The sequence below is a fragment of the Typopeltis vanoorti genome, chromosome 16, assembly GCF_054136105.1.
Source record: "Typopeltis vanoorti isolate ZY-2024b chromosome 16, IOZ_Tvanoo_1.0, whole genome shotgun sequence".
Lineage (NCBI taxonomy): Eukaryota > Metazoa > Arthropoda > Arachnida > Uropygi > Thelyphonidae > Typopeltis > Typopeltis vanoorti.
Window position 1 is genome coordinate 74,905,105 of NC_143564.1, and position 22,615 is coordinate 74,927,719.

A 22,615-nucleotide genomic window follows, 5' to 3' on the forward strand; every position below is an offset into this window, starting at 1 on the left:
GGAAAATTTGGAGAAAAGAGCAAAGCTAGTAATAATGGCAAATGCCTGTTGGATTTCTACTCAGGACATAGACTGGTTATTACTAACACACTCTTCCAACATAAAAATGTGCACAAATTCACATGGAGAGAAGAGGTAAGGAATAAGAAAATATCACTATCAACTGTGTTATTGTTGATATTTTTATAGTGATGTTGATATTTACATCACAACAACTGCTATAATAGATATGGTATGAAGGTCAGCATTAAAAAGACAAAGACAATGAAAATAGACAGAAACATTGAAAATATCAACCGCATTGTGAATGGAGAACTTATAGAACAAGTGAAACATTTCATCTACTTATGCATGATTTTTAGTGAAGATGGTAAATTAAATATGTAAATAGACAACAGAATCAACAAAGCTGGTATGGTAGGAAGTCAACTGAATCAATTTATATGGAATAAGAGAGAAATTAGCCAAAACACTAAATTAGCTGTATACAAGACAGTGTTTAAACCAATTTTAACTTATGGATCTGAAAGCTGGATTAGAAGTAAAACACTTGACCAAAGACTAGTGACTGCAGATATGAGAGTCCTAAGAAAGATTAGGGGCATGAACAGATGGCATCTATAGCAATATCATATTAAAAACGAGGATATTAGGAAAGAACTTGATATTGTCAGCATCCAAGAATTCATTAGCAGAGCTAATCTCAGGTGATATGGTCACTTAAACAGAATGGGAGAACACTTGTTTTGCTAATCTTTCTTCTCCCATTCTGCTTAAGTGACTATACCATTATACACCAGGCAGAAACAAAGTTCAGCATTTATCTTTAGAAGAGGGGAAATAGATAGATATTTTGTCCTGGTGCATATCTAGTTCCTTGTAACTGCAATCTGTTGTACTTTGGACAAACCGGATGCTCTACAGAAAAAAAAAGAATACAAGAACATCAATCTTACATTCTTCACAACAAATCTGATAAGTCTGGATTGGTGCAGCATGGGATAGAGACAAGCCACAACATTCTCTGTTCCAAGTCTCACCTTCTACACAGATGTTGCTATAAATTTAAATGCCTATTCAAAGAGAGTGCTGAGGTCTTACTTCAAGGCCCTAACTTGAATCGTAATGATTGTATATCCTTGCCAAAAATATGGGAATGTTTAATCTGGATTACACACTATTATTTTTTTTTTAATTTAGACCTTTAATTCTTACATTAGTTTAATGTTATCTTTAATTGAATTTATAAATTAAGTTTGTTACATGAAATTGCGAATTATACCTATAATTTCTTCATCACTCTGATGAAATTTACCTCTCTTTAATGCTTAGCAATGTAACATTACGCAGCTCATTCTACTTTTGAACGATCAATTGTTTGTATTCCACCTTGTAAAAGCTGTTCCTTTCAAGCCACTGAGGATAGTCTGTTAGTTTCAGACTGAAATATTTGGCAAACATTAAAATATTCTTTCTTGTGTTAACTTGTTTATAATTCTTAATTTAATGTCACAAGTGTCTGTCAAGAATAGAATTGACTATATATTGCTGTGTATAATGTTCCATTTATCCCATATAATTGTCGTGTTTTTAAAACGCCTATTTTCTGGGAACCTTGTCGTATGCCTTTTCTAGATCTACATAACTTCAGTACAGATCCTTTTCTTATTCCCATGTGTTCTCAACTGTTTGTTGTAAAGTGAAAATCTGATCTTGACAATCTCTATGTAGCCTGAATGCAGCTTGTTCTTCGGCAAGTTTCTCTTCCACAATCTTTCTCCAATCATTGAGTCTTCGTACATAACTTTCTCATTAACTTGTTATTCTCGTTTGTTTACATGGTCTCAATTTTTACTTCGTACTGCCTACTTCTTGCTCTTCTCAGCCCTGCTAATCTCTTGCTGCTTTTGCAACTTTTCAATTTTGCACTTTGTCCTGTGAAGGATAACATTCAAGAATGGTATTTCTTTATTTATGTCCATTTAGTTCTCCTATATTTCCATCACCACACGTTTGACATTAATTCCAACATTTTTTATCCTTCCATCGAAACTCTCCCCCCTAAATTACAACAATGAGTTGACAATGTTATTAATATTATCAGGAGCACTAATAACTGCACAGCACACACACACACACACACACACAATATGGCACCTTTCTGCAGTCATGACTATAGTCAATTAGGTGTTGCAGATGATGCTTTAGATATGGCTTATAGAATGAATTGGAAAAAAAAAACTACCATGCTTTGTTGCAGTAATTTAGAAGAGAAAGACTGTTTTTAGGATCTGCTGCTGTTCTTAAAAATCAGCAGCAGATCCTAAAATGTCCACAGGGTGCCCAGCATGGGTTTACTAAAGGAAAGTGTCATGTTTTAACAATTTACTAATAATTTATAACAATGTTATGGCCAAGTTGGATAAAGGGAATGGAACACTCTGATAATATTCGATTTTGTTAAGGCATTTGATAGGATACTACACAAATGGCTGTTATCTAAGCTGAGGATATGGGATTGGAATATAAACTCTTGACCTGGATGTGGATGGCTGACAGACATATCAAAAAGTGGTATATGGTGGGTGTGAATCTGCTAGATTTAAGGTGACTAGTTGTGTACAGGATTCAGTCCTTGGACCATTGTTGTTCAATCTATACATTAATGACATTAAGAACTTTATGTTTGACATTAGATGTGCAATTGTTTGCCAATGATGCAAAGACAGGCAGGGCAATCAGGGATGCTGCTGTTATCCAGCACTTACAGAATGAATGGAATAGGCTGAAAATTTGGGCAAACGAAAGTGCTTGTCAGTGTAATGTTAGTAAGTGTTAATTTGTGCACTTTGATGTGATGAAATTTCCAGTAGCATATTATATTCACAGGTTATGCTACAAGAAACTGATGAGGCTAGGGATCTTGGTGTAATGGCGGATAGGAATTTGAAGTTCAAAGGTTACATAGCAAAAGTTTCAAATACAACTCAGAGGATAATTGCAATGTTGAAGCGAACTCTATCTTGGCAACTCTTCTTTGCATCCCTTCCACAGCTTCTCTATCCCCTTGGAACCTGGGAGAGCAAATCTGCACACAATAATCCAGGTGCATTCTTATCAAGGACTTATAAAGAGTCATTTTGCCTCTTTATAAGTCCTTGATAAGAATGCACCTGGATTATTGTGTGCAGATTTGCTCTCCCAGGTTCCAAGGGGATAAGAGAAGCTGTGGAAGGGATTCAAAGAAGAGTTGCCAAGACTATATCTGGATTATGGGATTTAGATTATGAGGACAGATTGCAAGAGTATGTGGATTACAGACTGTGGTTAACAGGAGAAAGAAGGGTGATATCATAGAGGTCTATAAACTTCTGACTGGGTATTATAGGATATTGTGTAATGAAATGTTTGCATCACCAAGTGGGGAGAGAGAGCATGGGAGCGTATCCATAGAAGTTGTCAAGATTGGAGTAAGAGCTAGGTTTTTTTTTATCACAAAGCAATGAGTAAGTGAAATAGTTTTCCTTTAAGGATTAATGAGTGCATCTTGTGTGAAGGAATTTAAGGGAAGATATAACAGCCGGTTTGGGTGATGTATAGCCTCCCCTCAACGAGTGTGACGCCCTGGAGATCTTAGGTCATAATAATAATGATGATGATGATGATGATGATAATAATAATAATAATAATAAAAATAGTTGTAACTTGAAAAAGTGTATTCTTATCACAGACAATTAAAGTCAAAACACTTGCAGTAACATCAGTTAAATTTTATTGGAATTTAATGATGGTATTGTAGTAGAAGCATTTGTATTCATTGAAAACTTTACACACACACACATCTGTATCTATCTATCTATCTATATATATATATATATATATATTGTCAGTGTATACCCAAAAGGAAAATGTTTCTTTCTCCGTGATATATATACTTATATACTTATAATATGTAAATAGTCCTTGTTACCTATTGTCTAATGTATATTTCAACAAGTTGAATAAAAATAAAAAATAAAAAAAAATATACATACATACATACATATATGGTATTCTGCCATATATATATCCAGAGGTATTCCTTTTGGATATATGTGGGCTTAACCACTTACAGATACTATTGGTGATTAGGTCCAGATTTCTAAAAGTAGTTAACTATTTTCGAAAACTGATTTCTGTTAACTTAAAGTATTTAATTTTTTTTTCTTCTAAAAAATCATGCCATTTCAGTTATGCATTTGAAATTATATTATTTTTATAATTTAATGTATGGTCTTTGTTTCAGTGAAGAATTAATGGCTGAAGACATGGCAGTTGATCTAATACGATGTTTTTGCTGTGATAATTCAGTATCTGTAAAAACAAGGTTGCAGGTATTGCAGCTTCTTGAAAAGGTGAGTATCAGTTTCTAATTATAATCAAGTTTACTTCCCTTTTTTTTAATACTTTTGTAGGCATTTGTTTGTTAACTTGAATTACTGTCTACTTGTTAATAGGTTATTTCTGTTTAAAAAACTTTAATAATTTAAAATTTTTTAAATAGAAATTAAAATGTAATTGGATTGTTATCCTTACTTTGGTTTCATGTTTTAGTACTGTATGTTATCTTTCAGTTTCCAGAGAGAGTGAGAATTAAAATCTGTTTTTATCTGACATGCAGCAAGTAAGGCACATCAGTCGATATATTTGTCTGAATTGTAGGAAATAAGAAGCACTGGGATGATATGTGTCATCCGTTCCAGGTAGAGTGAAAGCATAAAATATATGTCCGATTCGATTGCTTTGATTGAGAGTAAAGTTGCAACTGGTTGCCAGTGAGAGAATTGGTTTATGTAATTAAGTGTGAGGAAAATGTAGTATATTTTCAAATGGATATGAATAGAAAGGCTTAAGTGTGTCATTGATGATTCATAATAATGTTTTATGGTATAAACAACACCAAGAAAGGAAAAATATATTTATAAAACTCACTAATATTTTGCTGATTTTCTAACCAGCATCGTCAGAGCACAGTTATAACTATGATAACACACCTAAAAATCAAATGCTTCCTCTTGAGTATCCCACAGTATATAAAGTTCCTTGTGCCTGCAGTTTGGCATACTTTCAGCAGACTGGTAATCAGTTAACATCCACTTTGAAGAATACAAAAATTACATCCGGCATTATCTGTATGGCAAATTGCAATTGGTAGACCATATTTTGGATATTCCTTCACATAAGATCAGATGGAGAAAAACATCATCATTTCATAGACATCATTATAAGTCTGAGCAAATAGTTTTAGAATCAGCATAAGTATGAAGTACTCTCCTACCCTCAAAAAAAAGTATGGTTTCATTAATTACCAAAGATCATTCCATTTTAAGATTTGATAGTCTGACTCCTCTAAATTAACTTTGTGGTTATCCACCCCAATATAGAGCCCCATGTAAGGACATTAGTTCTGTTTTCAGTTAGAATTTAAATTGTTCCTCAGTTTGGTAGTTTAGTGGTGTTGTGCTCTGATGCTGGTTAGAAAACAAGCAAAATATTAGTGAGTTTAATAAATATATTTTTTCCTTTCTTGGTGTTTATACAACAAAATGTTATGAATCATCAACAACACTTAAGCCTTTCTATGCATATCCATTTCAAATATATCATATTTTCCTCAACCCTTAATTACATAACCCAGTTCTTTCAGCCAGCAACCAGTTGCATCTTTATTCAAAGCATCATATCACCTTTATCAAAGCAATCAAATTGGACACATTTTCTATGCTTTCACTCTACCTGAAATAATGACACATGTTATCTCAGTGCTTCCTATTTCCTACAATTTAAACATATCCACTGATGTGCCTTACTTGCTACATGTTTAATAACCAGGAAGTCACATGGTACAAACAGAACAATATTCTATGAAATTTTTAAGTCATCATCATCACCAAATTCCTGCCATGTACCCTCAAGGAGTGTACAGGATATGATAGTACTACATGAAAAAAATTACATCATTATTAATTTCCTATCTACAATTTTCCTCCAAATCAGTCTGTTACTTGTCAAGACTCCAACATTATCAGATCTTATATTTCTATCGTCTAAAGCACTTTGTACCGTATCAATCCACCTATATCTTGGTCTTCCTCTGGGTCGTTTTGCTGCCAACCTGGCAGAGAACACTTGTGTTGCTAATCTTTCCTTGCCCATTCTGTTTAAGTGACCATACCACCTGAGATTAGCTCTGCTAACACATTCCTGGATGCTGACAATGTCAAGTTCTTTCCTAATATCCTCGTTTTTAATATGATATTGCCATTGATGCCATCTGTTCACGCCGATAATCTTTCTCAGCACTCTCATATCTGTGGTCTCTAGTCTTTGGCCAAGTGTTTTACTTCTGACCCAGCTCCTCAGATCCATAAGTTCAAACCGGTTTGAACACTGTCTTGTATACAGCTAATTTAGTGTTCCGACTAATTTCTCTCTTATCCCATATGAATTTATTCAATTGACTTCCCACCATACCAGCTTTGCTGATTCTGTTGTCTATTTCTATATTTAATTTACCATCTTCAGTAAAAATCGTGCCTAAATAGCTGAAATGTTTTACTTGTTCCACAGGTTCTCCATTCACAACACAGTTGACATTTTCAATGATTCTGCCTATTTTCATTGTCTTTGTCTTTGTCTTTTTATTGCTGACCTTCATACCATATCTATTACAACAGCTATTCAATTTAGTCAGAGAATCTTGCAGACTTGTAGCAGATTTATTTAGAAGTATAACATCGTCTGCATAAAGCAAAGAGCTGACATTAACATCTCCAATTTTGATATCATGTTTAATACCACTTTCCTTCATAATGTGATCCATATAGATAATGAATAACAGAGGGGATAATGTACATCCTTGTCTCACACCAGATTTAACATTAAACCATCTTCCTGTACTTCCTTCAATTCTAACTGCTGACTTACAACTCAAATAAAGACTAAGTATTGCTTGATATAATGGTCCATTGACACCATATAACTGCAGCGTATTGAATAGCTTCTCTCTTGGTACCTTGTCATATGCCTTTTCCAAATCGACAAAACTTAAATACAGATCTTTGTTATATTCCCATGCTTTCTCAACCATTTGTCGTAAAGTGAAGATCTGATCCTGACAGCCTCTATTTGGCCTGAATCCAGCTTGTTCTTCACCAAGCTTTTCTTCAACCATTCTTCTCAACCGTTTCTCAAGTATACTTGCATAGATCTTGTCAGGAACACTCAGTAGGGAAATACCTCTGTAATTCTCACATGCAGTTTTATTTCCCTTTTTATATATGGGTACTATGAGAGCTCTACTCCAATCATCGGGAATTCGTCCCTCTGTCCAGTCTTTCTGAGCTATGCAGTGCAGCCACTGTAAGACTCTTATACCACCATACTTCAGCATTTCTGGTCGAATATCATCTACTCCTGCTGCCTTTCCACATTTCAAGCCTTTGATGGCTTTTTCTACTTCAAGTATGGATATGTATTCCTGACTGCATGCCTGGTCAGTGTTTTTTACCACTGTGCTGTCATCACTGCTTGTTTCATTTAGCAGTTTTTCAAAGTAATTACTCCATACTTCAAGGATATCTTTTTCTCCAGTTTTCATGTCACCTTTATCATCTCTAATTCCTTTTACAGCACTCTTTCCTCCATTTCTAAGCTTCTTCAACAACCTCCAGAATATTTTGCCACCTTCTTGATATTTATTTTCTATGTTCTTGCCAAAGTCTTCCCATGACTTTTGTTTAGCTAGTTTTACACAGTGCTTAGCATTCTTGCATTTGTTTCTATATTCTCTAAGAGCACAAGCTGACTTATTTGACAGGAACTTTTGGTATGCTTTCTTCTTTTCCTTCACTGCCTCTTTAACTTCCTGTGTCCACCAGGGAGTTCTGATTTTTTTATCCTTGCACACAACCTCACCACATGCCTCTCTGGCAGAATCAATCAATGTTTTCTTCAGAGTTTGCCACTGAATCTCCAAGGTTTGATTCCAGTTCTCAAACTCTTTCATTTTTTCTTCAATAATCTTTGTGTATTTTAGTCTACAGTTCACATCTGAGAGCTGCTCAACTTTTATTCGCTTTAAAACTTTCTTACATGTTCTTCTTTTCAATATTAAATTCAATTTTATCCTGCTCAAGACTAAATAGTGATCACTTCCAATTTCAAATCCTCTGTACACTCTGGTGTCCTGCACCAGGGAGAAAACATCACTATCAACAATAACATAGTCAATTAGACTTTTCTTATTCCTAGCCTCTTCTCTCCATGTGAATTTGTGCACATTTTTATGTTGGAACATGGTGTTAGTAATAACCAGTCCATGTCCTGAGCAGAAATCCAACAGATATTTGCCATTACTATTAGCTTTGCTCTTTTCTCCAAATTTTCCCAAAATATTTTTGTATGTCTCACAATCATTTCCTACTCTGCTATTTAGATCCCCAACAAGGACCAACTTTTCATTTTTCATTGTGTCAATTGCTTTTTCTAAAGCCTCAAAAAACTCCTCCAATTCTACCTTAGTAGAACCTTCTGTGGGACCATAGGCACAAATAAATCTCATTGTCCAGTTCCCCATTCTCATATTTGCCCACATTACTCTACTTGAGACTGACTGCCATTCAAGAAGATTAGCCTCGTATTTTGTGTTGAATACTATGGCTACTCCTTCTTTTGCTTGATTGTCATTGCCTGAATATAACATTTTGTATTTATTGCTCAGAAAGATCTTGCCAGTTTTGGTCTTTTTTGTTTCAGTCACCCCTATTATGTCGATCAGGTACTTATCTATTTCCTCAGCTAGCTCCATTTCTTTGCCATTCAGGCTTCTTACGTTGATAGTACCGATCTTTAACTCTGGTGATGTTGAGTTGGGGTTTGTTTTCAGATTTGTTCCAGTAGCTGACTTCTCGCTGTTCGCCCTGGTTCCCTGGCGAAAACAACGGGGGGGCCTTGTTTAACCGGGCAACGCTCCAGCCGTCATGAAATTGTGTCATGTTGTACCATCATTTTTTATTTTGGTTTAACCAATAAGAATACAATTTGGTCGGCTAAATCCCAAATTGCCAGCCCATCCTCGTTCGTTCAGTATCCAAGTAGATACCCAACAGGGTGCACCACGAGAAGGTGAGGATTGGACATTAGGTCAGAAGCCCTGGTCGGTTCTCCGCATTCCTTTAAAGGCTATGTGGAGGTCTCCTCTCAGTTATACAGCTTTGACCCTTAAGCACCCTTTTTAAGTAAGAAATTTTTAAGTAATTTCTCTAAAATGCATCAGTCAGATAAAAACAGATTTTAATTCTCTCTCTCTGGAAATTGAACAGATAACATCAGTTTCTAATGTTAATGTATTATTTTGTATAATGTACATGCTTATCCTCATTTTAAATGTCTGTAGAAGCATCTAGAAGAAGCCTAACTCTACCAGAGACTTCAATTTCCTTAACTAATACTTTAGAAACATCAGCCATAACTGATGTCATTTTGTCATGGGCTAAATTAATTTAATAAGTTAGCATCATATTATGAAGGAATTATCTCCTGGTTGAAAATAAAACTTTAATGAAATCATTGGCAACTGTCTTGATCAAATAACTTGACAGTGAATGAGCTGATGTTTAAAATAAAAAAAGAAAAGAAAAGTGCAAATTATGCAAAGAAAATAATATATTTTGAATGCATTTAGAACTAGGCTGAAAATTCACTCACCACTTGTCTCTAATTACTCACCTGTGTCGAGCAGATTTCTGGAGCCTTGAGAACAGTAATATATAAAGAGCAGATAGGAAGGCTGCACATTAGACTGTATATCTGTAGCTGTATAAATGTTAAGGTTATTAAAGATATGGAAGATAAGGTTGGTGCCTTGATAAATTTAGTTTGCCCAAAAATTATGGAAGTTTTCTTGACTAGAATGAAGACTGAAAGATACAACATATTTCAGGTGGACAGGAAATAAAAGTAGCTGGGAAGAGTGCTGGTTATAATTATTACTACTCAGGCATCTCCTGAAGATTCAGGAGCAAATAAAGTTTCCATTATTTGCACAGATGTAAAATTGTATATGCATTCATTCTATAAAACTCCTTTAGTAGCTCACTTTTTTTCCCCCTACCTTCTTGTTTGATTATTAACAAAACTTTGTAACCCACAAACCATGGTGTCCTAATATGGAGCACTCCACAAACATCAGTATTTTGGTCCCTCACCTTTGGATTCTCTCCACCACTTCATCTCCATGAAATCCATATTCTTGATATTTTAAGATTTTTGATATGACCATATTATGGTCATATCAAAAATCTTAAAAGAGGAATGGTAACCTTATACCTCCTTGCCAATGTGTTTCTTAATATCCAAGCATTCCTTTGAGCTATTTTGCACACTACTTCAGAGGAAGTTTCTCTCTCTCTCTCTACCATTATCCATAGATCTTTAGCATTATTGATTTATTTCAGTCTAGTTCCATATATATATAATACACATGGATGGAACCAGATCATTTTATTCTTCCTTACACTTTTTCAAATTGAACTAGCAAGCATTATCCTTTGTCCAATTACAAATTGCAAATTATTACACATCTTATTTAGCATTATCAGCAAACAACTTTATATCCCCCTCCCTCTCATCATTCCCAGTAATGCAGAAATTAAATATCAGCAGCTCAACTACAAGACCCTCTTGCACATCACTGGGCACTTGCCTTCTCTTTCATTCATCTACACCCTATGCCACCTTTAGATGGCATAGGGTGTAGATGAATGAAAGAGAAGGCAAGTTTACTCCAACTTATCTAATAAGGTTCCATGTGGTATCTCTTCAGATGCCCTTGCAAATCTAGCAGTAAATCTTGGTGCAGCCATTTCTCTTATCCAGAATCGAACTTACTTGATTATAAAAAAGCAAGTGGATTACTAAGCAAGACCTCCCTTTTAAAAAGCCATGTGTCCCATAGAGTACAGTTGACTCTTGAAGAACATGGGTTTGAATTGCACGGTTCTACTTATACTCGTTTATTTTTAATAAATATATTGGAAAAATTTTTAGAGATTTGCGACAATTTAAAAAAACTCGCATGTCAACTGCATACCTTAGAAATATTGAAAAAATTAAGAAAAAGCATAAAATATATTTGGAGACTAGTCTTTTTATCATTTATTACCATAAAGTATACACAAATCTATTATAAAAAGTTAAAATTAAAAAAAAAAAAATATGCACACAAACGCTTACAGACCGTACATGGCCATTTGCAGTCGAGAGAAATATGATTCAAACAAATGTAAAGATGCAGTATTAAATCATAACTGCATAAAATTAACTGTTACTAATTAGTTAATTAGTTAAATTAATTAACATAAAGTAAAAATTTTATAACAATTCATTCATTAGTACATAGGCCTAGCAATTGTATCGATTACGCTAGGCTACCATAAAGCACTCATATTGCCGCTTCTTCATTATCAACGTATGAATCATTATACCTGTAAATAAATATAAATTTCTTTTTCACATTATCTTTTTCATGTTTCATGTCTAGTATTAGTAATACGCATAACATCCACAGTGTTTTGTATCTATTAAGACAATATTGATGTAGGTGCTGCCAGACATGATTCATCTTGTAAACAGACAATGTAAACTTATGATATCAATAAATACAGTACCGTACTGTAAATGTATTTTCACTTCCTTATGATTTTCTTTAATAGCACTTTCTTTTCTCTAGCTTACTTTATTGTAATTAGTGTTAATCGACTGTTTATGTTATCAGTAAGGCTATTAGTAGTTAAGTTTTTGAGGAGTCAAAAGTTATATATGGATTTTCGAACAACATGAGGGTCGGTGCCCCTGATCCTCATTGTTCAAGGGTCAACTATATCATATTCCTCTCCAGCCATTCCTGGATTCTACCTTTAATCAGCTTTTCAGTACCATAATCAATTTTGAAATACTAGTTTGTGAGTAATTTGTAATCTTTTGAAGCTTCCTTTATGTAACGGAACTGTCTTGTCCTGTATTTAATGGCATTCTGACAGTGTTGGGACGTAAAATTAAACAGTCTTAGAAGAGCTTCCATTTTTATGCACTTTTTTATAACACAGGTCAGTATCCCATCCATTTCCATGGTGTAGTTCACACTGAGATTTCTTATGATCATAAACACTCTCTGCTTCATCTACTTCTATTCTCATATCAGAGAGTATAGTATAGTATTGCTATACAGTACACATTATTTAATAGAATGTGTTGCTTGTATCCGAGGTGTATAGAGAGTAATGGGCATGAGACCTTTAGGAAAATTAGTTGAGATAGTTTAAAGCAAGTAATCATTATTGAAGATTTTAAGTATAATAACATAGCAAGCAGGATCAGCATCTATTGTGATTCTACTTGCTGATAATTAATAATAAAATTAGATTTCTGGGATTCTTCAGGGATGGTTGTCTCTGGCAGTATGTGATAGAGGGAGAGAGAGCATAAGGATAAAAAAAGCTTTAGATTGTCAGAGGATCACAAGATGCTATCTCTGTTCCCATTTAGTGAGAGTGTCATGTGGTTTTGGATTATAAGGAAGGTTGAGCAGGCATTTGGAATTTCAAGGCAGATAATTATGATAACACTTATGCTCTAATTAGGAACTTACCATTGATTGAAGAACTTGAAGGAAAAGAGCTCAGTAATGCATGGGAGTTGATTAAGAAATATTTTGAAATAGTACAAGGAGTGCATATGTAGAGTGAAAAGAATAATTCAGTTTGAAGTGAAAAGGATGACTAGGGAAATCAAATGTGAATTGCAGATTAAAAAGAGGTTATGGCAAGTTATAAAAAGTGAGATGAAAGACATTTGTATTAAAAATATATATAAATTTCAAGATAGACAAGTGGCAAGTGTAGAAAGAAGGGGAAATTGGGATACTTGATTAGATTAGCACATTAAATGCCAAGAAAAATTCAGGGATTCTTTCCTGATGTGGTTATCAGTGGGAGGGAAATCGATTGAGGTAGATTTTTTGCTATCACAGTGGATTGACAAATTCTAAATATGTGTGCTGTGGATGTATTCAGAATATTAAGTACTCTGGATGCAACCAAAGCAGTGGGGCCAGTTGAAACTCTGATACACATTTTTTAAAGAATGTATTAAGAAAATAACAGTACTGTTGACTTGGTTATTTAATGACAGCCTTGCAATCAAGAGCCTTTAAAATAGTTCTGTTGTATAATGGTGGTGGTGCTGAAATTGAAGCATCAAACTTTGCATTTTGCATTTCTTTAGTAGTATATAAATTTTTTTTGAAAAATTGAAGTCTCATTTATATAATTGGACACATGAGGATGGGATTCTATGTAGAGACCAACAAGATTTGTTACAGGGTGGTCTTGTTTTAGTAATCTGATCATATTTTATAATAGAGTAAGAAGAATTGTTGAGGAACGCATATTGTATGATTTTTCTATTTTGCAATGGATTTGGTTAGGTGGCCACACAAATTGATATAAATTACAACAAATAGGTTAGATAATTAGTGAGAAGATTGGATTGGCAGTTGGCTGGCTAACATAAATCAGAGTTGTATATGTCGAAGTTGTGTAAAGTAAATTAACAAGTGTGATTTTATAAAGTAACAAATGCAGTACTCACTCAGTACTGCATTTCTGAATACTTACTCAGACCACTTTTCTCTAGCCTCTATATCAATAATATGAATAAATTGCAGAAAGGTGTTTGATTGCTTGCAGATAATGTAAAACTGAATGTGACTGTTAAGAAATTGTGATGATGTAGTTCTTCAGGAGGATATGAATAGGATGGAAAGGTATACATGAGAGGGAATCTCAGTGATGTTTTAAACATTGGGGTTCATATCTGGCAACTGAGCAGGCCAGTGAAATTTATATTATCTGCCTTCAGAGAACAATGATCATCTTGGTCGCTCTCCTCTGAATCTTCTCCACCACTTCCTCATTTCCTGAGCACAGTAATCCAGATACAAATATATCAAGGCCTTATAAAGAGGAATAACTTCCTTATCTCTACTTGTTAGTATGCTCTTCAACAGCCAGGTAATTTTATGAGCAACCTTACAATGTGCCTTCTAAACTTCAACTCACTATCTACTAGCACTCTCTCCCAAGCATCATCATTTTGGTGAAGTACACTTCCATCAGTGTGGTACACAGCTTGTAATCGATTTATCCCAGAATGTATAACTTTACATTTCTCTGCATTAAACTGAAACTTGTTATCTTTTGCCCATACATATCTTTTTCCTATTTAAATCATTCAACAAGCTTTCCATTGCCTTCATTAACTGTTATCCTACCCACTTTTGAATTTAACAGCAAACAATTGAATATTTCCATTATAAATTATTTCCTGTATCGTATATGCACAAATTAAGGAACAGTGGCTCAAGCACATAGAGCCTTACAGTTGTCTGCCATTTAGTAGTGACATCCTCAACAGCTTTCTGTAACATTACATTTCAAAAGCAGCTATCCTTTTCCTATCAGACTTCTTTAAGTTCCAAATCTCACATCTGTAAGTCAGTGTTGGAAAGCCAGCTGCATCCAGAATCCTCAACTTTCTTCCTGCAGAGATAGATCCATCCTTCCAGATTTTAGACCATCTCATAGAAAACCATCTAAAAGAATGTTTATTCCTGTCATTGTAAAAATAGAATTTAGCTTGATGTAAAAATGTATTTTTTTTTTATTTATTTATTTTTCCACCAGAGGTCATGCCAGTAGAATAACGTGATCAAATCATTGTTTCTCTAGCTTACAGTTAATGATGTAACTCAGCTTGTCCTGTATATTTATGTATGCTCCAGATGATGATCTTGATGTGAAGATTGAAACGTTGGAATAATAAAAAAAGTTTTTTTAACACGGTTGTAAATTCCATAAAATTTTTAAAATGAATGCTGATCACCGTGTAACCCTAAAAGAAAGGATTACGATAATACGTGGAGATTCGACCCACAAGCAGTGTAATCAATACGGTAAGCTGAAGATCCAAATTTCAAATTTGATCAATCGACTGGCTTTTTTAAAACAGTGTAGAGACAGTGATATCACTCCTAATTGCATCAGGCTAAAGAGAAAATTCACTTCAACAAAGGCACAAAGAATATACCACTGCATGGAGAAAGCTCTACTGAGAGAGCAGATCCAAGCTATTAGAAAGAACCTAGCTGCTACACAAAACCAGCTACTAAAAGAAAAAAGCTGTCTAGCTACTTAAACACAGATATCTGGATAATCCTAGAAAGGATTACGGACAACACAGCAAACCACATCCAACAAACGAAGAAAGAAAACCTAATTTCCAAATTTCAAAGACTAAAAGAACGACAAAACCAGCTGCCATATTCAAAGTTTGCCACAGTGAACAACAACCAACCAGAAGCAAGAAACAACAGGAACCACCAATCACCCACAGGTATCAATAACATAATTAACCTATCTAACCACGCTCTAAACAAAGACGAAATCTCTATACTTAACAAAGGTTTAAATTTTGCTATAGCACCGAAAACGATAGACAAACTTGAAGTTATTTGTAATATGGAAAGAGGCCTAAGATTCATAAAACATAGCAGACAAAATACATATAGAAACTGCGAACATTTTAAGCCATAACAAAACAATAACAAGCAACATAACTAAACACGAATTAACAGATAACAGTGAATAAAATCACTTAAAACAAATCTGAACATAATAATAACCAGAGCCGATAAAGGAAATGCCACTGTCATTTTAAACCGTACCACTTATATAGAAAAAATGAATCTGCTGGTCTCTGACAACAACACATACAAATTAGTTAACTACAACCCAAGTAACAGAACCAAAAACAAAACAGAGAAACTACTTAAATCAATTACTACATGACCCGAAGATACAGTCAAAAAACTGTTCCCACTCATTACGCGCTCCCCTAGAATTTACAGGCTACCAAAAATTTACAAAGAAAACACCCCGCTAAGACCTATCATTGAAGGAATTGATAGCCCGACGTATCACTTAGCCAAAAAATTAGCGGCAACACTCTAGGAGTTGGTAGGTCATTCCATTTCCATCAAAAACACACAACACTTCATAAACATCATCAAAGACATTACATTAGAAAAAGATTATTTATTAGTCAGTTTTGACATCTCTGCCCTCTTTACGAATGTCCCAATTAATGACACAATCCTTCTCCTACAGAACAGATTCCCTCCAGATATCACGGCGCTTTTTGTGCGTGTATTACGGTTGGGTTATTTTGTATGGCAAAACGCCTTCTACTTACAAAAAGAAGGCACAGCCACGGGCTCGCCATTATCTCCCCCTATTACTAACTTTTACATGGAACATTTTGAGCAACTTGCCCTAGATTCCTCCCCTCTAAAACCCAAAGTCTGGCTTAGATACATTGACGATGTTTTCACGATCTGATCCCATGGCCGCCAGACATTAGACACATTCCTTAGCCACCTAAACAAACAACACAAACGCATACAGTTCACAATTGAAATTGAAAAACACAACACACTTCTTTTTCTAGATACACTTGTCACACGTCTTCCCTCGGGCAATCTTTCCTTCACTGTTTATTGAAAATCGACACATACGGGACAATATATACACATAAACTCCTACCACTACCCAACACAAAAACTAGATGTCATCAACATGTTAAAAAACAGAGCTCAGATGATTTGTTCCAGTGAACAAATCTTTGTTCCAGTGAACAAAGGCACTGAAAGACGAATTTAAAATTATCAGTAATAACTTACCAAAAAACGGATACAGCCAAAACACTATAAACAAAATTCTCTACAAAACCACAATAAAAAACAAAGACAAACCAAAGTACAGTAAAACTATAACCATTCCCTACATTAAAGGAATATCAGACAAAATAAGCAGAGCACTACAAAAGTACAACCTCAAAGCCACCTTTAAACCTCTTGCAAAATTAAAAAGCTTACTCAACTCATCCAAAGACCCACTCCCTTCACGAGCTCACCTTGGAGTATACTGGATTTATTGTACTTGCAACATACCTTATATAGGAGAAACAGGATGCACTATTGCTATTAGACAAAAAGAACATAAACGACACATTAAATATAATAATTATGGTGAAGCTGGCCTTTCTGATCATGCCCTGAATACCTTACACAGAATTGACTGGAAAACCACCAGCTGTCTACATCACACTAGAACATGGTATGAACAGAAATTCAAGGAAGCCTGTGAGATTATCAGCAACCACCCCAATCTGAACAACAATGATGGTTTAAAAATCCCAAACATATGGAAGGTATATATTCGACCTTCCTCACCAAGAACAACTATAAACAGGACTGTAGAAATACCAGTATGTAAATCAAAAATAAGAAATGTAATACTAAAAATAAGACACCAATTGTTTCTGAAAGAAAACCATCTAAAAGAATGTTTATTCCTGTCATAAAAATAGAATTTAGCTTGATGTAAAAATTTATTTTTTATTTTATTTTATTTATTTTATTTTATTTTTATTTTTATTTTTTTTTCAACCAGAGGTCATGCCAGTAGAATAACATGTGATCAAATCATTGTTTCTCTAGCTTACAGTTAATGATGTAACTCAACTTGTCCTGTATATTTATGTACGCTCCAGATGATGATCTTGATGTGAAGATCGAAACTTCGGGATAATAAAAAAGTTTTTTTAACACGGTTGTAAATTCCATAAAATTTTTAAAACGAATAGTTCTTGCAATCCTTCATATCTCCCTTCTTATGCATTGGTACGAAAACCAACTTCTTCCAGTCTCTAGGCCTTGATTCTGTCTTCCATATCCTTTAATCAATCTGTGGAACACTCCTATGCATCCATTTTCTGTGGCCTTAATTAACTTTGCTGAGATTCCATCTACATCTGGGGCTTATTGTTGTTAAGCTGTTTAACTGCTCTTTCAACCTCATGCCTAAGAGGAGGAAGTTCTAAAACAAAATTTTCCTAGTGAGCGCTCCTGTGATTTTTCCTTATCCTCACTGCTGTACAGTTCCTCTTTCCATCTGTTTTTTTTTTATGACATTCAATTTAGGCTTAAACTTGCGCTTTAGGTCACAAACTAAACAAAATATCCTTTTATAATTGTGCCTTCTTATCTGAAACTCTCTTTGCACATTTCTTTGTATATTTCCCTCTGCAACATTTTATTTTGCTGCAGCTCGTGCTTAATGATATTACTCATTCCTCTAACTCCTACCTGATTATCCCTCCTGACCATGGGTATACAATTTAATATTGCTTTCTCTATATGCCCCTTTACTATCTTTCATGCACTACTAACATCCTTCCCTTGCAGGGTTTTATGCCATGGCACAGTTTCAAGCTTCCTCCTAAATTTGTCAGAATCACTTTTTATGAAGTTCCACTCAAGAATAGTTAAACCTATAGTATGTTAGTACTGCTAGTGGGCTAAGCAGTTTTATTGTTTGTTTTTTTTATTAATTTTTATTTTATTTTTTCTACTTTATATCTAATTTTTTTACATAATGGAAATCCTGCTCTTGAGACAAAACATGGAACTATTTCAAGACTTAAGGCCTCCAATAAGCAGGGTTGTGGTTTCACACTGTGCACTGAAATTCACATCCAACTTATTTTACATATCCCATTCTTGACAGAATGGGATATGTAGAACAAGTCAAGATCTCATGGTCACTTTTCCCAGATGGAGGCAATGTGGCACTTTTTGAAATCATCTGAAATGAAATTGTCTGTTGATAATGTGCAAATAAGACTCCACTATTTTCAGACCTGTGCCAATAAAACACTTCCCATACAATCACATATCAAGCTTGTAATGTTGTCACCTGTTGTTAGAGAGGATTTCGGATTGTTTTGTGTTTTCATAAGTTTTTAGCGAAAACAAGTATCGATCAGATATGATCTTGGAAACATACCAGCTGAATACAATATTAGTATACAGAACAGATTCAACACACTCAATTTGTGTGAAAGAGAACCAGATGAACTATGGGAAGAGATTAAAGATATAATTAAAACAGAAGCAAAGAAGAATATTCCAACAGTTTGTAAGAAGAAGTTTAAATGGCTGTCAGAAGATGTCAAAACTGCTCATGAATAGAGGAAAATGAAGGCTACAGGAAATTTGCAGGAAGTACGGCATTTGAATGCAGAGTTTCAACGACAAGCCAGAAGAGACAAGGAAAAATACTTTAACCAGGCATGCCAACAAATAGAAGACCAAAACAAGAAAAGAAAAACAAGAGATCTTTTCAAAAAAAGATCAGAGACCTAACAGGGAAGTTTAGCCAAGGTGACAATATTGAAAAGTAAACACAAAGGATATCTTACAGAAGCTGCAGACATCAAGGAAAGATGGAAAGTGTATACAGAAAGGACTCCAAAATTACTGAGAAATTTGAAGAGCAGGATTATACACAGGAGCCAGTACCACTGGAGAGTGAAGTGAGGTGGGCACTGCAACAGCTATCCAGTAAGAAAGCACCAGGAGGAGATGGAATATCCATTGAGTTGCTCAAAGCCCTGGGAGAAGAGGCTGTTAAAATTTTAACATCTCTATGTCAGCAAATTTGGATCACAACTACGTGGCCTAGGGAATGGAAAAAATTAGTTTATATACCTTTATTGAAGAAAGGTGATGCAATTTCACTGCAAAAATTACAGAACTATAGCATTGATTTCTCATGCAAGTCAAGTCTTACTTAAGATCATTCAGAAAAGACTGAAACCATTCATGAAGAGAGAAATGCCAGATGAACAGGCTGGATTTCGAAAAGGCAGAGGAACAAGAGATCAAATCTCCAATGTGAGATGGATAATAGAAAGAGCACAGGAATATCACAAGAATGTTTACCTTTGTTTCCTTGACTATAGCAAGCTTTTGACTCTGTAGATCATGCGAACCTGTGGAATGTGTTAAGAACAATGGGAGTCCCAGAGCATTTCATTATCCTTCTGAGGAATCTTTATTATGAACAAGAAGCTACTGTCCGAACAGATCTTGGAGAATGAGTATTTCACAATAGGTAAAGGGGTGTGACAACGATGTATTTTATCTCCGTACCTGTTTAACTTGTACAGCGAAATACATTTTAAGAATGGCAGGGCTGGAGGAGACTTCAGTTGGAATTAAAATTGGTGGAAAAAAAATATTAATAATTTGAGGTATGCAGATACCACCTTGCTAGCAGAATGCAAAGAAGATTTGAAGGAACTTATTATGAAAGTTAAAGAAGAAAGTGCTAACTGTGGTCTTAAACTTAACCTCAAAAAGACAAAAGTTATGGCAACATGTGAACGTAATGATTTTGAAGTAGATGGGGAGAAAATAGAAGCAGTTAACAATTTTGTGTTCCTAGGTTCCAGAATTGATAAAGATGGTTATTATACCGAAGAAGTTAGAAGAAGATTATTACTCAGAAAAAAAGCAATGACAAATTTAAGCAAGATCTTTAAAGATATTAGCCTCACAACAAAAGTCAGAATCGTGAAAGCAATGGTATTCCCTGTGGTGCTGTATGGATGTGAAAGTTGAACCCTGAGAAAGAGTGAAAGAAGGAAGATAGATGCATTTGAATTATGGGTTTGGAGACGCTTACTAAGAATACCATGAACTGCAAAGTAAACCAATAAATCAGTGATAGACAGAATAAAGCCAGATTGCTCCCTTGAAGCTATGATCATCGAGCAAAAATTGTCATACTTCGGACATATTATGCGAGCAAATGACAGTCTGGAGAAGATGATGATGCTTGCTAAAGTTGATGGAAGCAGGAGAAGAGGAAGACCAAGAATTAGATGGGTGGATAGAGTTAAAGAAGCAACTGAAATGCACTTGGAAATTCTGAAAGATATGACCAGATCTGAATGGAGGGTGTATGTTCATGGAATCACCAGGAGTCGAAAATGACTTGATGGAACAAAACAACAACAAATGTTGTCACCTAGCATAGTGGAATTTATTGAGTCCATTGTATCTAATTGTTTCAAACTGACACTAGGACCTGTCTACCTAGAACAACTGTAGCTAGCACTTGAAGTGGCATTTTTCCATTCTATTGTTTCTGTGCCAGATCTGTTCATATTTGCTTGTTTTTAGCTGATAGTAACAGGATTCTTAGGCATCTTCTGCTATGCCCTCTGATTTTGCATCTCTTTGTAGACCACCATTAGATTGCTTAATCGTTCTAAGTCTCTGTTGATCTTTCATATCAACAAAAATAAAATAACTAAAATGATGCAAAATTAAATTTTTCTTTATTTGAAATACAGTGGTATCTCACTAATCCGAACCTCTTTAGTCTGAACCCTCCAGTAATCCGAACTGTGGTTTGAAAGAAAAAAAGTTTTATTTATTACATATTATTATTTTGTCTACTATTATTTTTATTTAGTATTTATTGTTTTAACTATTATTATTTATTTTATTATTATTACAGTACAATATTTTTTTCTACTGTTGATTATGCAGTTATACTGTAGGCCTATTTTGATTTATTGTGTGTTCACGTTTGCTTTTTTATACTACGTACTGTATTGTACTGTATTGTCGGCATGAATCACCGCTGTCATTAATGAACCGACTAGTCACCACTATTGCACAACGTTTCTGTATCTTTACATTCCTTCAACAACTGCGACGACTTAGCCTAAAGCTTAGTTGTATATAATGCTCAGTTTTTCTTTGGTTATTGAAATCAAACGTTGTCTGAGTTGTTGTTTATTGTTTTGTGTTTTCGTAAGTTTTCAGTGAATGATTATCGATTTTTGAAGAAATGAGGGAACTGGAAGAAAACGAGACTGTGATTGTCGGAGGAGACTTGAACAGACACATAGGGAGACAGAATAGGGACTGTGAAAGGTTGCATGGCTGCCATGCAACCATGGGAAGAGCATTTGATAATATTTAGAAGTGGCAACAACAGTTCACAGATTGACTACATTTTGACTAGAAGAAAACATCTTAAGGCAGTAACAAATTGTAAGGCAATCCCAACAGATCAAGTGGCACAGCAACACCAGTTGCTGTGTGCAGACCTTAAAATAAGGTCAAAGATAAGAACCTTTGGAAGCCATGGGAGAAGGACAATTAAATAGTTTCGCTTAAAAGAAGAGAGTGTGAGGATCCGTTTTAGGGAGAAGGTGTTAGGAAGGATTTCGGATGGACTAGAAAGTGTACAAGATTGGTGGAGACATAATTCAAAAGCAATTCTAAGCTGTGCAATTGAAGTGCTTGGTGAAACATCTGGAAAAATTAGAGCGCAGAAGGTGGGTTGGTGGTGGAATAATAATGTACAAGAAGCAGTGACGGCTAAGGGGAAGGCAAAGCAGAAGCGGGACAAGTCAAGAGTGGAAGAGGACAGAGAGAAAAAGTGAGAGGCCAAGAGAGTTGTTGCACAGGCGAAGGCCATGGCATTACAAGACCTTTATGATCAATTAGAAACAAAGGACAGAGAAAGATATATTGATTGGCAAAATGTAGAAATAAGACATCAAAGGACATTGTACATGTCAGGCAGATCAAAGA

At 34.9% G+C, this 22,615-nt stretch overlaps 1 protein-coding gene across 1 annotated transcript in view; it reads left to right on the forward strand.

Moving 5' to 3' along the window:
* The window catches only part of LOC150098133 (NBAS subunit of NRZ tethering complex-like), a 1,063,858-nt gene that overhangs the window by 940,276 nt on the left and 100,967 nt on the right, over positions 1-22,615 (forward strand). Inside the window, exon 53 of the mRNA XM_090406267.1 lies at positions 4,286-4,394. Coding sequence (XP_090262393.1) covers positions 4,286-4,394 — 109 coding nt within the window. The remainder of the gene's footprint in view (positions 1-4,285; positions 4,395-22,615) is intronic.